Here is a 16,891-nt window from a genome sequence, read left to right as displayed (position 1 = left end):
CCATAACTTACTCAATCCAACCAAATGAACTACATAATGGTGATATTTAACAATTGTCATCGTTTGTTTAGGCCTAATTTGCTCCACAATTTAGAATCGGAATGTCGTAATTCCCTCTTGGCATCCTTCGTTGGCAAAAATGGAGAACGATTGTTCACACCTAATTCCAATTATGTTGCGTCTGTGCAATCCGCCGTTGGTTGGTTAGCTTTGTTTGCAGTTGCTCGCTGTGACATGACATTCGAGAGAATAAAGCTTTTGACGGCTTTACCTCGGCACAAAGACTTGTTTCAAAACATTTACAATTGTCAAGAATGAAAGTAGACCATTATTTAGCTTGCGAGTTTGTTTTGGCTTAAATTAGGGAACTCTTGGCTTGTCACGTAGTAAATGAAGAAATCTCAAGCAGCAATATTTATCATATAGTAGAAATATTTAACCCAATAATTGGAATAATGGGACTTGTATGCATACATGAAAACAAAAACCTGACTTCCGATTATACTCAAGAGTAATCCTGATTCAATTTCGATTTTGATTATTGATGCACCATGAACTGCCAGCCAGCTACAGAAAACAATGCAGTGATTGACCATTCATGCAGACATCAAAAACGCGATTCAAATGTCCGATAATATAATTTATACGTATGATTGGTTTCGTTCCGTATATTCACTGACTAAAAATTTTAGAAATTTTATTACCCATTTATTTGGAGGAAATTAAATTTTATCATGGACTAACCAACCTCAAATCCAATCTGAGTCTGCGTCTGCATCAAATTGTTTCAAATTTTACAAAGTAGGGCTGAGGATGACACAAAATTAGGGATTCATCACTTGCCAGCTAATTGCATATTGCATGTGAATGTTCACACACACACCTATTTACAAAGTTATCATATCTCAAATGTCAAGTTAAAATGACACTCTTGACGTAGTGGCAGCATGCCTCGTGCAGTAATTTGCTGTAAGAAATATGCACATTGTAAAGCGTAGCGTAATGATTAGGATTGCCATGCGAAGGAGTTGCAGAAAGGAGAAAGATGAGACGAGGGTTGTGTTCTTAAGGGGTGAATGGATTTAGTTAACACCATCGCGTTGCAGACGCTCAGTCATCGCCGAGTTCTTCGACAGTTCACATCCACCTCGTGCACTAGTTTTTTTTCTTCTTCTTGGAGTGAGACAAAGCAAGCTTGATGAAAGTGTGGTTTTACGTGCAAAAAATTAGAGCATGATGTTCTTGTAGCCGAGCACGAGAGTGTCTACCAAGAATATTGCCGGCAAGTTAATAGGAATTGAGATATATTTATGTAGTTCATTCAACTAAAGCAGAAGGATGAGTGACGGTTTAAGTGACGATGTCAGCGACTGGGGATCGGATTTTGATGACGATGTGGACGAAGAAACAGTGAGTTAATTGGAATTTTGAGACATTTTGACATAAACCCAAAACGGAAATACATTAGCATACTTATGAGATTTGGCAGAAAGAGAGAGAGAGACAGATTTTGTCGCCAGCCAATAATTTTAAATTAATTTTCATATCTTTGTTTCACACTGGTCGTACCATTTTGGACAAGCACAGTGCTTGGCAATAGAGTAAGAAATCTATAATGAAGGTCATACATATGCAATCACAATATGAAACCCATATCAAATCAGGGATCGATTGTATCGTTCAGCACAAATAATTTATGTTATTTCGATACCACATCTCTCCATTTTGAGCTCACGCATGGATTGAATGCACGTGATAAGGTCGAATATAAATGTATGTATGTATGACATAAGTCATTCAACTAGTGCATGCATTATTAATCATGAGCTTATTCGGAAGGTATTGCTACAATACCAATAGTAAACACCAAAGTGGAGACAGAGGAGATTCCAAACATGGACTGAAGCCAAACTAAAGGTTATCTTGTACCTCATCATTTTTGGTGATGCAATTATTTTCAAGTAGGTTTTGGCTGATTCAATTTCTTGGCAGCACTATGATTCTTGTACATCCGATAAGCCATCCTTTTGGTTACATGGGTTGATCCCAATATTGGAAGTATTAAAGTTATTAGTCAATGCCCTACACCCATTTCAAGATCAATTTGGCTGGTGGTTCAGGCAGCTGCTGGCGAGCTCCGCATTGTTTAAACTTAAAGCAGTAATTAGACATCCAATGACTTTCACACCACGATATGCATCATTTGTCAGTTGAAGTGAATAGAAAAATTGTCAATGATACAGAAATGGAGGACTTGTTTGTTATCGAAGGTGTTATATAAAACATTAATTAGCCATCATCTTAATGTACAAGTTTGAGAATCGTGCTATTCTTGCGGTCTCGTAGTGTACTTACTTAGCTGCTGCGGATGAGAGAGACTAATTTGGAAAGTCAATGTCAATCGTCTTAGGAAAAAATGAAGTGCACAGGTGTATAAAACAACCAACTGCTAACTACCACCTATAAATGTGTATAATTGGGACATCAGCGCTCACAAGTTCTGTTTCGCCTACGTTTTATTGTGCAATGCATGAACTTGTAATTTTTACATAAATAACGGTCAATGGAGCCATAATCAAAGGACTTTTGTTTTAGGTAGGCAACAGATGTAACCTGCATCTGTACACGCTTCTCAACGATATACGATCCTTCGCTTGACTCACATTTTTTGTAGGCTTATTGTTTGTGGTCGCCCTAACGTATTTTAAAGATTTAAGCGCATCATAAATAGATAGTTTTACAAGCTTATTTATTAACCATGTGTACATGCGGACGCTTAAGACACTCTGCCACCCACGAGAAGGTGTTCTTGGACTTGAAATTGTCCAAGCATAATAATTATTATCTATTCTTATTGCATAAATCATGACCATCTAATTTATATTTGACTTATGGATTTTATATAAAAATTCCCACACGGAAATTATTTTAATTTACGACGTCATAAATATGTACCTGCATAATTATATAAATAGGTCTTAGAGCTGTGAATGTGCTAACACTAATGCTAATTTAATAGGTATGAACGAATTCTCATGTGAAGTAGCCAACTGAATAAAATCTTCCAACTCTGAATATGTCACAAACAACACTGATAAATAATATAACGAGTATATAATATTTGCGTGAGTTTTTCGAATCCAAACGATGCACCAGTACCGTAACGCGATAAAAAGTAATTTCAAAAGTAATAAATCTGAAATTGTCTTCCGTGAAATTAGTTGGATTTTTTGAAGTACAAGATGTAGCAGTGTTTTAGCACAAAAACTGTGAGATTTTTAAATGTAAGATATTTGAAAATGAAAGTTGTTTCTCACTCCCGTTGTTGTAGGTAGAATCATAACACACATATTACACGTTGCACATGTAAATACGGATACATACATACAGTCAATCCAAGAAGTATTGGCAACCCCAACGCAAGCTAAATAAAATTGGCTATAACTTTTGCATGCAATATCCAATTAGTTTGAAATTTTGCATACATTTGAAAAATGTAATGTAGTGTTCGACTATAATCATGCTTCCGACTAAAATTAAATAACCCGCACGTTATCCTGATTTTGATACGAACGAGTCAGGTACGAACCTCCAAAAAGTATTGGCAACCTGTGTCATAATTATTTGTGCGAAATTTTTATCACGACAAACCTCTGCGTCTTATCAAGGTAAGTTAATCCGATCACAGAATATGACTTTATCTGCTTCGTAAGTCCAGATTGGTATCGTCTAGAACCAAAACGTCCACACCAAACGGGTTATTCTTGGCGGAGCTAGAAATAATCGTGCCTCCTTCACAATCAAGCTTGGATATCAATAACTCATACAGAAAACATGCTCCGTGATATTTACTATTCGAAACGTAGCCAAAGAACATGAGGCAAAAAATTTAAGTTCCTGGTTTTCTATGATACTATTAAAAATGCCTGCTAATCCTAAAATCAACGGATTAATCAAGCAAATTAGCACTAGAGATCGGAAGATTTCAGCTCCCAAAACCATCGTAAATTTGAGTACAAACTGTGGGGTCAACATTGCATGCATTATGGTAATCAATCAAAAATCATGCCATGGGGTTTCAGGGTCCAGTATCCCGACAGGCGCGAAGGTCCCCAAAACGAAACAACTCAATAAATTGGAACGGGCTAAATACCATCTTTAATAGACTTCGAATGAATGAAAAAGGGTCTGATGGTCTCACATAATCTCATTTTACCTACTCGGAGCAAATTAAATGGTTAAAGTCTGTTGGATGCAATAAAAGGCTCAGAAAAACGAATAGGTGCATATGGCAGTTCAGCATAGAGGATAATAAATTATGGTTCGGGGTTAAATGACCAGATCGCTGCGTAGTTACCTGGTCATTATCGACGAAATCATGACCAAGGAGTTCTAAGTAATCATTCCAAACGATAATTGGAAAATATTTGACAAAAACATGACCCAGGAAGGAATTTCATATTCCAAAAATGCTGTGGCCCCAAACATGCATCCAAATTAACCGTGCACATTTTTGGATACCGAAAAAGTTATGCTTCTTTCGTTGGCCACATAGTCTCCCGATGTGATTCTGATTGTACGGGTTGAGATAAGAGGGACTGGTGGGAAATCACTAGTCGAAAAACGAGCTTGTCAAAAGTTCGAAAGAAGATTGGGAAGCCATATCAAAAAGCGTTATAAAGAAACTGGTCGAGTCAATTCCAAGGCGAATTTCTGCTCTTATTGCGTCGTGGGGGGGTGCTACGCGGTACTAGAAGCAGTTTATCGAAACAAAATTGCAGTATCTATGATTATGATTTTTTAAATTAAGGGTTGCCAATACTTTTTGTGGGCTAATTTCGCAAATTTTCCAACAAATTATATAAAAATCGTGACAATCTATTTTTAATCAACAAAGGATTATTATCATCGAGTACCACATTAGATTTGTCAAATGTGTGCAAAATTTCATGCTAATTGGATAATGCATTCAAAAGTTATAACCAATTATATTTAGCTTCCGTTGGGGTTGCCAATACTTCTTGGATTGACTGTACGTACATATTTATTTCCATCTCTTTAGGTTAAGTGAACACAACGGTTAGAACAAGCAATATATGGCACACTGAAAATCTATCAACTTCTTAAAATAATTTTCAAACGCCAAATTGCTTTTAGACAATGTAATACGGAAGTATAATCATTGAATTTCATTGAGTTTTGAAAAGTTTCAAGTTTTTAAGCATATGAATAATTCGTGAAAAATCTATCCACTCACTTTGATAATTATTGATAAGTGTCTCTAGAACTGTAGGAATTGTAGCTTGCGTTTTCTAAGGGTTTATATTATTTTCAACTGTTGAACCTAGAATGTGAAATGTGGGATTTTAGAAAACGAATAAATACTGTGAGAAATACGAGATTTTGATAAATTTCCGATTTTAGAGGATTATCGCAAGCATGCATGTGAACCATAAATCAAACTTTCTATTATTAACTTTGCATTCATTCTTCCAGTCACAAATATAATGTTTAATGTGCCTGAAATTTTTATGAAACATGCACCCATTTGCATATTACGTATCAGTAAACGGAACAAATGTTGTGTAAAATCTTAACGACATGCATGCAGTCCCATCCTCATTGAAATTCAGTCGAGAGCCATTAACTTGTAAATTCAGTTAAGTAGCATCGCTCACTACAGACATTCCTGTGTCTCATCCTCAGTGACACATATTTCCTCAAGTGACACTACGAAGATTGTGTATCCGGTAGTAAATAGCAAAACTTACAAGTGGAGGCAATGCAAGGACTGTTTATTTATTTATTTTTCTCGAGTGGAGGTGAATATGAGACCATCCAACTTTTTCGCTAGCACAGATATTTATATATTTAGTGATGGGTTGTGTCTGTACCTTTTGTTGTTGTGATGGCTATTCACTTAGTGTGAGTGACATATCAGCATCTCCTCCTATTTATACGTACAATGTGAATCTCGTATGGCATTTATCTGGGTGTAGCAATAATAATGATGCTTAATAATAAATAACCATCACGGTGGCTGCGGAACTCATTCGGAGTGGTAAAGCTCGTTGGGAGCAAGATGCAAAACTTTCATTTTCGGATGATGAACCATTTACGATGCGCTATACGTTTGTATTATTATCATTATTATGCGTCTATTTGTTATGCTCGATATTATTTAAACTCGCTTTCTTTTCTAAGTTATGTTTAGAAGAATGAATTCATCTTCCTCCTTCAGGGAACACGCCTTATTGCCTCTAAACACATTGTGTGTCTCTCTTCGCATGGAATATGGTGCTACTTGCCACACAGTCACCTATGTACTCGTCGCAAGTTAAAAAAATGCAATTTGTTGTTTCGAGTGTTTGAGTCACTCTGCGTACAAAATATTCAATTTCACCCTCACACTAATTACCTCGTTTCTATTATCACATCTTCCTTCCTTCCAAAGCTCCTAATTTGAAATGAGGAGACTGAAAGATGAAAATGTTTGCGTACTTGTTTTCAATCCATTCAAGAAAATAATTTATTCAATATTCTGTTTGACGTTGTCGTTTTCATTCGAGCATTACGCACACTCGTTGAGTCCAAGTTGCATCACACAGTTTTCCAATTAGACTTGAATCAGCTTGTATCTGCAATCAAAAGAAATTAGCAGATTTTTTTATTTGCACAAATCATATTGTATGTACGAAAAAGAAAAACTGTCCTGCAGATAAATTTTATTAAAATTCAACCCCTTTAATCTGATGATTTTAATTTATGCAATTTATCACTGGTATATCATCAATTCATTACTAATAACATATATAAATGCAATTTTTATTGAATCTGGATATTTCAGATGAAAGGAAAAGTGCAATTATTTTTATTTAATTACAATACTAGTTGGCCTTCCCACCCGCATAAAATGCATATCATTCATAATGCATCATCTTCCTGAGGTGTGTACGTACATGTGTAAGTACGTTCAAATGTATGAGTTTGAAACTTGTTTGGATCGAGACGTTAAATAAAATCTTCATAAGAATTAGGAGATGACGAATCAAAATTGAAAAGATGTTCTTAGTTTCCTTCCTTCTCAAGTTTTTTAATAATGATACAAACCATCATTCAAAAGAAATGTGAGAGAGTCTTAATTAATTTATAATGTGAAACTATTTGGTAATGTGCAACGTTACGTCCGTCCACACTTTCACCTACTCTGATGAACGCTGAAATGATTTATTCGCTCCACTTTAAAAAAACAAAACTTACAGATCAACGCCAGAATAATGCATAATGTTTTACATGCAGGAATATATTCGGTGACTGTAATTTAATTCTCTGTAATTCTTTGTTATAACACACAGTCTGAGGCAGTCTTATGTTGTTGCTCATGTTGTTGTAACAGCATAAATAAAATAAGTCCTTATCGTGTTTCTCAACTTGGGGTGGAATAAAATTGTGCACATTTGTCGTAAAGTGGATATATAAATTTGGTTTATAACAATTGTGCAATTCTAGATAATGAAAATTTAATGCATTCTCCTTATCGATACACGAAAACATTTAGCATTAAATTATCATCATTATTAACAAAAAATAGTTCACTTGAGCACTCGTGGTACAAAGGACGTCAATTATAGTGATATAAATCTGAGACCTAGTATAAAATAATTACTTGTGAAATCCAAATTATGTTAATGGGATACGTTGTTCATGTTTACACTTTAAAGTTAAAAAATTGGGCATAATGATTCAAAGCATGAATATATGAATATATTGATTCCGGTCAATAATAATTGGCGATTTTTACCAACTTCCTTAAATAATTTGCCAATTATGTAAGGCATGTTTGCAAGAATTTTAAACGACTCGTACATATATACATATAGGTATGAAAAACAAACAATCTGCATACGTGGTTAAAAGAGTAATTGTGCTAAAAAATCGTTATTGACGACTATCGACTGATTCTTTCTATGTACAAGGACCTACTTGAGTTGGGAATCGTTCTGTAGTGCAGCACGAATATTGTAAATGCGGTAATAGGGTCATTCAGTAAATAATCAATGTGGTTAAATTTAAAGGGTAATGACAGGTGACTTGTGCAAATTGCACTAAAATTACTTTCGCATAGTAGTTTATGCCATGATTGAGCGTTCGCACACGGATGTTTGGTAGCCAGCAATGAATCACTCACTGGTCAGCAGCACGGTTTCCTTAATTCCTATTCCGCATCTCATCAAACGTCCGCATTTTCATGACGTGATGGAAAACATTCCATTTTTCATTACTCGTGTACATTTACGAGACGTGTTGAGTTCAAATTTTTAGTTGTAATGTAACTTATAAACTTCTTGATCGCTACCTAGATATTTTCTACAAAATTAGTTTGCAAGCCATCTCAATCACCAATGTGCAATGTCTGTATCTCACTAAATGGAACTCATTTCACGGGAAACAGTAAATAATAGCTCTCAAACGTGTATGTAATCCAAATAGAGAAATTTTTCATGTTCATTCCTTCCAAAATGTAGGTCCTTTAAATAATCTTGAAAAATTATAGAAAACCTGAATTTTAAGATATGTATGTACTAAAATAGTTATCACACGGATAAAATTTAGCAGAAATGGTCCTCAGCCAACCCCACAAACAATTTCAATTTTAATTGAATATCTATAGGTAAAATTTTGGCACCCACGCAAATATTTGTTACCACATACAAACGATACAAAAGTGACCATATCAATGATCCGTTACATGACATAACCAATAAGGAAACTTAATTTTTTGATCTCTTAAACAGGTTCGACATCAACACAGCGAGATTTATGAGATTCCTGACGGAAAGCCTACACGACCAGTGCCCACAGTTGTACCAGAATGGCTGAACAAAGTTGCAGATGAAAATGACAAGCCTTCCGCTGCCGAGTACATTGAAAATGTGCTGCTTCCAACACGCGCTACCAAGGTTTGTCTGATCATTTTTACTTTTTAATCAATATCTCTCCTGATTCGTTTGTATATATTTTTTCATTGACGGATAGACAAAAAACAGCACCAGAGTTTTCTAATTCGAAAAACAAAGGAATTGATTAAATCTTGAATTCCTGCAAGATAATTTTTGTGATGTGCGCTATTCAACTGAATATTAAACAAAGTTGCGACGAGGTATCGTCTACCAAGCATCAGTTCTCATTCATCGGAAATTGTGAAGGCTATTGCGGTTGGGAAGATGAATGTTTCAAGTTTGTTGGCGTGAGATTTTATACGGCAAGTGGATGACCGCAGCAGTTGAAAAAATTGAATCAGTCTCACTGTGTGGAAGGGAAATGAAAACATAACGTGTTCAAATTAGTTTTATAGCTTATTAGGATGATTAACACTTTCAACCTCGAAGGGTCACAACTGCACATCCAACGAAGTTTTGTTTGTATGTATATCTCAGCCACTTTCACTCTTTGTGTACATTTGCGCATGCATGTCCCATTTGACTTTAGTTTTTGTATACACTCGGATAAAGAAAAGGATAATATTTGTCCAATCTGGTCCTTGCTTGGATTGTTGTGGTTATTTATATTTTTCTTTTGTATTCATTCAAAGGCAGGAAGTATTAGGTTTGGCCAATTAGCAAGTGTCAACGATAAGCCACAACATGTGCATCATACGTTGTAGGATTACCTGTTAGAATATAGGTAATTGAAAATTGTACAGTCCTTGAGCGTAAACCACTATTTAATGTGCCGCTATTTTTCCAGAAAAAATTGTCCCTATAATTATCTCATTATAGAGCATTTGAGAAGTAGTAATTAAAAGTAATCTGAACTTATTTGTAATACCTGTTTGACGTGTAACGGACTTTGATTTGACGTAAAATTTGATTTGCTGGGGACTAGACGTGATTCATGAGATCATGCCAAACACGTACGCTTCGAATAGTGGTTAATCTAGAAAAACGAGAGGGTTCAATTATAAGATATACGTAACTATATTATACATATGATAACTAAATCCACCATTTACACATGTCTAACCAACGCTCACACCACATTCTGCAAACCAAGTCATTTAAATTCACAAGGGAAGCAAAATTAAGCAGTGATTTACACTGTGGTCATTGGTCAAACAATTTGATCATCGACTAAAGATTCCAAGCACACTCTGTGCACATACACATCCATTCATTACCAACTTTCGGAAGAACACTCATTAATTATTTCTCTGCAAGAGATGTTCACAATTTTCAATAGTTAACCTTCACAATTTTAAGGAAAGGTAAAGCGCAGGAATCTTACCATTGAACGTATTCACAAATTTCATTTTCTTTTTATGACGTATTTATGTGCTGGCTTGATTCGTGTCATTCATAACCGTCTAACCGTAGAAAATGCGCATTAGCAACTTGTTAATAATAAGAAACCCATTGTAACAGATAAGCTTTTTTGCAAGGTTAAGAAGAGTTTATGAATTTTCACCGGAATTAACGGAAATACAATTTACTCTTTAAGTGTTAATGCAGAAATAATTGGGGTAATCTTCTTAATGAAGATTTCCTAGTGCAAGAAATTTTAATTTGACTCAGTCGTAAAATCTGAAGACGGTCGGTTTGCCGGTCTGCATTAAAGGAATCATGCTGAGGTGGTTGAATAGGAGTAAACTCTGCTGAAAGGCCTTTTTTTATTCGGTGTATTATGAACGCTCTTGTAGATTTGAGCTTGTGAAAAAGGAATTCGCCACATTTATGTACAAATGTACTTTGCACCCCAAAGTACACGTGTAATGAGTTGTCACCCGGTTGGTGTGTAATCAGACCTGAACATATTAAATACCGTTATTCTAGGATTTTCAGGCGCCTATAAAAGAATTTCTGTCGATTCCACAGTTATTTGTACTCCAATCTTATGTCAAGGATGTAGCATAACTTTCACGAGACAACGTTTAGAGTCACATCTACAGCCCATAAGTAATGAACGAAAACTTATTGAACAAGTTACTCAATTATTAAACTGTAATGATGCTGCTAATGGTCAATAAATTCATTTTTAAGGAAAACTCTAGAGAATTTGACACACTATTAGTATTTAAACTATTAAAATTGGTACAAGCATCAAAGTCATAAGATATGTAGTTATGTAGAAGGCGTGTCATTTTTAACTAATTAAGCTTCATTAATCTCAAGCTTTTCACCTTTGCCGATTGTTAGCAAAAAAGTTGCCAATTATTGCTTAAACTACTCTCAGCCATATAGTCACCTCACTTTACACGCAACTTTTAATAATAATGATCGTCCGGAGTACATCACACAACAAGCCATACGCAAAATGCAACATTGTGCAGTGGGAACGAAATAGAAATTAACCATTCACTATTTACTATCTGCATTACGCACACATACAACATGGAGTAATGTGCAATTCATTACACTCTAGATAAATAATGAGCCATCGATGATTAAATATGAATTTGTCGTTTTTTGTTCATCAATCTCTCAAGACATGAAGAAAGTGTTTTATTGTTTTGTTCTAATTGTTGTTTCAGGACGAAGAGTCTAAAAATTTCATTGAGACGCTAAAAAGAAAACTGAGTCAAAAAAACCTATTGGCCGCTGTAAAAAATAGTGACAACAAGACATCAAATCACAACAACAACGTCACTAAAAATTCGATTGTTGCTGGCAATAACAATTTCAACAGTATTTCACCACCTGAAAATGTCAAGAGAGCTGTTGAGCTTGGTAAGCAAATTTATTGTAAATTTATCTTTATTTATGTATATTTCCAACTCGTCGCATTATGTACTTTCATCAAGTTCCACAGAAATTATAGTGATGTTTTGTAATGTCATCAAAAATTACAGTAATTGTTCATCCGAAACATATTATGTACGTCTGCATGTAACAGTAGCATATTTCACAATTAGAGCAGTTACAGTCAACGCATAACAGGTCTATGCAAAAATAGCTACTGTTGTTTTGGATCAGTCAAGGTTATGGTGCACGGTTTATTTGATGAATCAATTCGGCACGGTTAACTATTCCACATAATACGGAAACACAATGTAATACCGAAATAATAATATTGGTTGAAATCAATGGGTTACTTCGAATGGGTGAACCAATATTCGAACCAAAGGGTGCAAATTCTATGCGACCCTGCCTTCTTCGCATGAATCAGAAATAGTCACACTCTATTTGCCACAATGTTTGATGCAATTAATGAAAACACGACACCAATAACTTTTCTCGTAAAATTGGCAAGATGCAAGGATGCAATTGGGAGCTATAAAAAAGGTGGTTGTACCGATTTCAATTATTCGAAAGAAGGGAAGAAAGGAGGAATATCTAAACTTATGGATTAATTCATAACCTATTTCAGCAATAATAATAAGCACCCTTTACATCGCGAGTTTGAATGGTTGCAGTATCATTCCATTCCATCGACTCACTCAACGCCAACGACTGCTGCCTACTTTGTTATTTTATGTTTTTCCTGTATGCAACCAATCTATTGAGATTTTCATTGTGACGAATTCGGTCACTAAATCCATTTATAAGTGTTGAAATTGTAAATAACTTGCACTAAAACCGTGCTCATGTTTACAATGGTACACACTTGCTGCTGATTTTTACAATTTTTATATTATTATCTCCATTCGAAGAACAGAACAATAACCTCCTTTTTCTGCGAAATGTTAGTGTTTGTAATTTAGTGACTCAATGGAGTCCTAAATTGCCAAACACGATGATGTCCATTTTATTGCGTTTTATTGCCATTTATACTGACCAAATAGATCTCAATGAATATGCAAGTTAATGACAGAATAAGCCCCATTGTGCATACTTTTCTTACATGACAATGCCTATTTCAATTTATTCAGGGCTTGCAACCCAATACTATGACGAGGAGGTACATATTTACATACATAATTCACTTGCTCTTTCAATTTAATTACCACCAATTTCAGTTTTTCGTACTTTCAATGTCATTTTATGTATATGGTGGTTGTGCTAGATTTTTTAGAGCTTAAAGTGGGAAATGGAGAAATTCTTTGTTCACCATGCTGTTGTCGATGTGGTTAAAACTCATGCTGCACAGGACAGTGAGTGATTAGGTCAATTAATGCATCGTGAAGTAGGAGCGTCTTATACCCAATTTCCTCTTTTGTGGCTTTCAATCATACTTCCATAAATACTGCCGGCATAGAGTGCACATAAGAAATATGTAAGAAATACTGGGCCTCCTCAGACACACGAAAAAATCGTCGCTTCGAATTTCGCTTTGTTTTTCGCTTATCGATATCATGGCCAAAATTATGAAATTTGCAAAATTTTGTTGAGACTTCAGCTAAGCGACCTTAACCCCACTTCTGAGTTGAGTTTCTGTTCGCTTACCCCAGAGCTCGCCTATCAGGAAGTAAGCGAAAAACGAAGCGAAATTCTAAGCGACGATATTTTCGTGTGTCTGAGGAGGCCCACTGTATCACTACCCCTTGCTCAACAACGTGGATTAAATTGAAGATTACACCTCATTGTACCAGAAGATGTACCATGAATACCCATTCATTACATATATACGTATGTATGTATGTACATGTTTTGGTTGGAATTATACGGTGTTTTTAACGCCACATAAGTACTGCGTCCCAGTGAACACCAACAAAACACCATTAATCCATAAAAAGTAAAGTTACATCGCATTTGCTGCGAAATTAATACAAGTCGTGAGAATCATGTCGTAAAGCGAACACCTTTCTAGCTCAAAATCCGAATCGACGATAACTGAAATTCTGAGTCTTTCTAGCTTAATTTTTAACACATACGTACGTCTATATAAATGTGTATGCAGGACAAATTCAGAACCAAATCAAGCTAGATAGAATAGGGGATCTGACAAATATATGGGCGGACGATCATTAATGGATACTATTTGTAAACAAAAATGTTAATTTCGACAATCATCTTCATCCCGTTTTCCAATGACAAATTCTATTGTTTCCTAAATATTTGTGCGTCTCGTGATTTTTTAATCGCCGCAAACAACAACGTTTCATATGCATATGCAAATTTTTATAGTCATCCGTGCTGACATTTACTGAATTCGTGCTTAGAATGTATTTTCATATAAACCACAAAATATGACTTGCTTATCAAGATTTGACTGAACCAATAATTATGATATTGCTCAGATTTTGTCTCCGTACTTTACACTTTATGATCGATTGTGCTGCAGCACCAATTTATGCATACATGTACTTAGGCATAGTCGATAATAATTCTACACCGTGTAAGTACACGATGATTAAAGAGTCCCATCAATATTATATTATTGCTGAATGGGCTGCACGATCGGCAAGTAATTATAAAACAATGAAGGCTTACTCAAGCTGTCCATCACGGTAATCAAACGAGAACGGGCAGTTATAATAAACGAGTAAAAGCGTGAACGAGGAACTATTCAATCAGTTAAAAATTGGTGGTGACTCGAGTCATTTAGTTTAGAGGCGGGCCACAAACGAAACATGGTTTCAAATCAAAGACCAAAAAGTCATGCAATCAATGAGAAAGTAAATTTGCGTATTGCTGACACAATGAAATGAAATGAAGCGTAGAATTTAATTGAGTCAACATTTTGTTTAATATGTAAGAAATTATTGTTGGTCTTAACAGATTTATTTATGCGTGAAGTGGAAATATACAAGTTTAATTGAAATTTAGAAAATCTGTTTTTCGGCATACCGCACTTATTAATTATTCGAATGTGTGCAAAAATGACTCATTAAATGTGGAAAAAATGAATAAAAGTTAAATCAAGTTAACAGTGATTATCAGTTTAATATCGGATTTTCAATTATTTCAGGTCCTCAGATTAACCAGATTAAGGATGCGTTGCAGAAATACCCATGGTTTTACCGTGTAGACCGAAGCCGTGCCGAATTAATATTAGAAAATTGTAAGTGGTCACGATTTCGTGTCATTTCTCGGCACTAATTTGAGAATTATAAATAACACGGTTTGAGTTGTAACGTGAACTGCTTTCTGTGACGATTATTATTTTATGAACTTACTCTTATTTATGAACACTCGTATTAATACAAAAAGGAACACTAACCAGGAAAAAAATGATTGATTCAGGCCACTCGAGAAACGGAGGTAGAATTATATGTATTTATATGTACACGTGTAAAATGACAGAGAAACTGAAATTAATAGTATTCCCAGCTCATTTACATGTTTCGTTAAATGTTCTTTTGTCTCCTTGGCAAAACTGCACGTGAAGATTGACAGGAGTGTAAATTATTCTCATTAGTCAAACGAAAATTGCCAATTTTAAACTTGTCGGGAGACAAGTGAACGAAAAAAGTCGTGAGGATGGCAGATTTGATTGGCAACTGAGGACAAAGGATTTGGTTATTTTAAGACTTCAGCCAACTATCTGGTTAGCTTTGTCTCACAGATGTCTTTATATCTTGTATTGAATCAGAGCGCAGTTAAATAGTTATCAATGTCAGCAGAACTTTTAGTTGTGTCAATTTGTAGAAGAGAAATAGAAACAATTTGGACTTAAATATGTATGACGGAGAAATCATGAGGAAGGCTCGGGTGCCTCTGTTGTAAATTAATGTGCTCCAATTTCATATACCAGAGAGATTCGCTCACCTTAAAGCTTCTTCTTTATTAATAATGTACATAGTTAGCTTCTGCACTTTTCTTTCAAAATGAGGATGAACAATGAGGAAGCAAACCATGTTTGGACTGTTTTCATTTTCATTGTTGCACAGATACACGTCGGTATCTACATACATATTTATACGAATGTGAATGATTTGTTGTCCCCGAATTGCAGACACGACAGACGGTGCGTTCCTCGTGAGAGAATGTCATCATGGGGGTGGCCCAATGGTTCCCTTCACACTCACCATCCGGTTCAATGGGAGACTTTTTCACATTCAAATTCGTCTCAGAAGCGATTCCAGGTTTGCATTAGGAACCCTCAAACTTAACGAGATGCATTTCGAAAGTGTAGCCGAGATGATTGACACCTATAAAAAGACTCATTTACAACTTCATTCCAACGGCAAGTTCTTCGGGGAGACGAAGCTCACTCAACCACCGATTGTTTACTCTTATTCAAACAAATGTTAGATATTATTATTGTAAAGCCACATGCCTTGCAATATGTGTAATGTAATAATGACCGTAAAAATTATTCCCTTCCGGCTGATTGTATGCGACATTTTCATTTTCATCTTTATTAAAATAATTATTATTCGTAAAGGCTATATAATTGTTAAGGACAATTTCTTTACATAACTTAATTTTTGTTCGTTAATGAGCAGAACTTCAAGAGTTGACAGGATGGACGTTTGTTGAAGGACGACATATTTAAGGTCAATGTTTAATGCCCTTCATGCAGTAGTATTAAATCTTTAAATGATTCAATGGGGTGTTTAAAACTTGAATATTTTTTGACTTGGGCTGTGTGTAATGATTTTAAGGGGGTTTGTTTGTTTCATAAATAGCATGTGCAATGTATGTGTTAATGCAAAAATAAAAAATGCAGTTCTAGAAAAACAGACTTGTTTTATTTATTTATTCATAAATTGCAAAAGGGACATGTGTAAGCACAAAGTTTTGTAATGAATACTTTGCTTGCTGTAATTGTGTGCATACATATTTAGTGGGACCCCAAGCGTTACTACGATACTAAAAGTCAAGGGTTTGCCATTGAAGGCTTTAAAAAACAATACGAATACAGAATGGAAACAGAATGATAGTCTTGAAATCTAAATTGATTTAAATTCGAATCAGGATTAGAACACAAAATGTCTAAAAACATTACCACTCCATGGACCTTCAAGGACGGCAGAGACTACGTGTTGTCCCTCACTGTTATGGAACATCCT

At 35.2% G+C, this 16,891-nt stretch overlaps 1 protein-coding gene and 1 long non-coding RNA gene across 3 annotated transcripts in view; one reads left to right on the top strand and one right to left on the bottom strand.

Moving 5' to 3' along the window:
• The window catches only part of LOC110846010, a 29,391-nt gene that overhangs the window by 1,065 nt on the left and 11,435 nt on the right, over window positions 1–16,891 (bottom strand). Inside the window, exons 2-4 of one of the 2 annotated variants that reach the window (XR_004834455.1) lie at window positions 9,829–9,936; window positions 9,671–9,759; window positions 6,419–6,638 (exon numbers count right to left, since the gene is read on the bottom strand). This is a non-coding gene — a long non-coding RNA (uncharacterized LOC110846010). The remainder of the gene's footprint in view (window positions 1–6,418; window positions 6,639–9,670; window positions 9,760–9,828; window positions 9,937–16,891) is intronic. The other variant, XR_002547554.2, reaches the window with a different exon arrangement.
• Window positions 1,100–16,561, top strand: LOC110846008 (SH2 domain-containing protein 6). Its single transcript, XM_022092598.2, has 5 exons — window positions 1,100–1,410; window positions 8,796–8,960; window positions 11,528–11,723; window positions 14,845–14,937; window positions 15,832–16,561. Exons 1-5 carry the CDS (start codon window positions 1,339–1,341, stop codon window positions 16,128–16,130), a joined length of 825 nt encoding a protein of 274 aa, XP_021948290.1. The 5' UTR covers window positions 1,100–1,338; the 3' UTR covers window positions 16,131–16,561.

This window comes from Folsomia candida, unplaced genomic scaffold (assembly GCF_002217175.1).
Source record: "Folsomia candida strain VU population unplaced genomic scaffold, ASM221717v1 Fcan01_Sc003, whole genome shotgun sequence".
NCBI lineage: Eukaryota > Metazoa > Arthropoda > Collembola > Entomobryomorpha > Isotomidae > Folsomia > Folsomia candida.
Note: the sequence above shows the minus strand (reverse complement) of the source record. Positions and strands in the feature narration are given on the sequence as shown.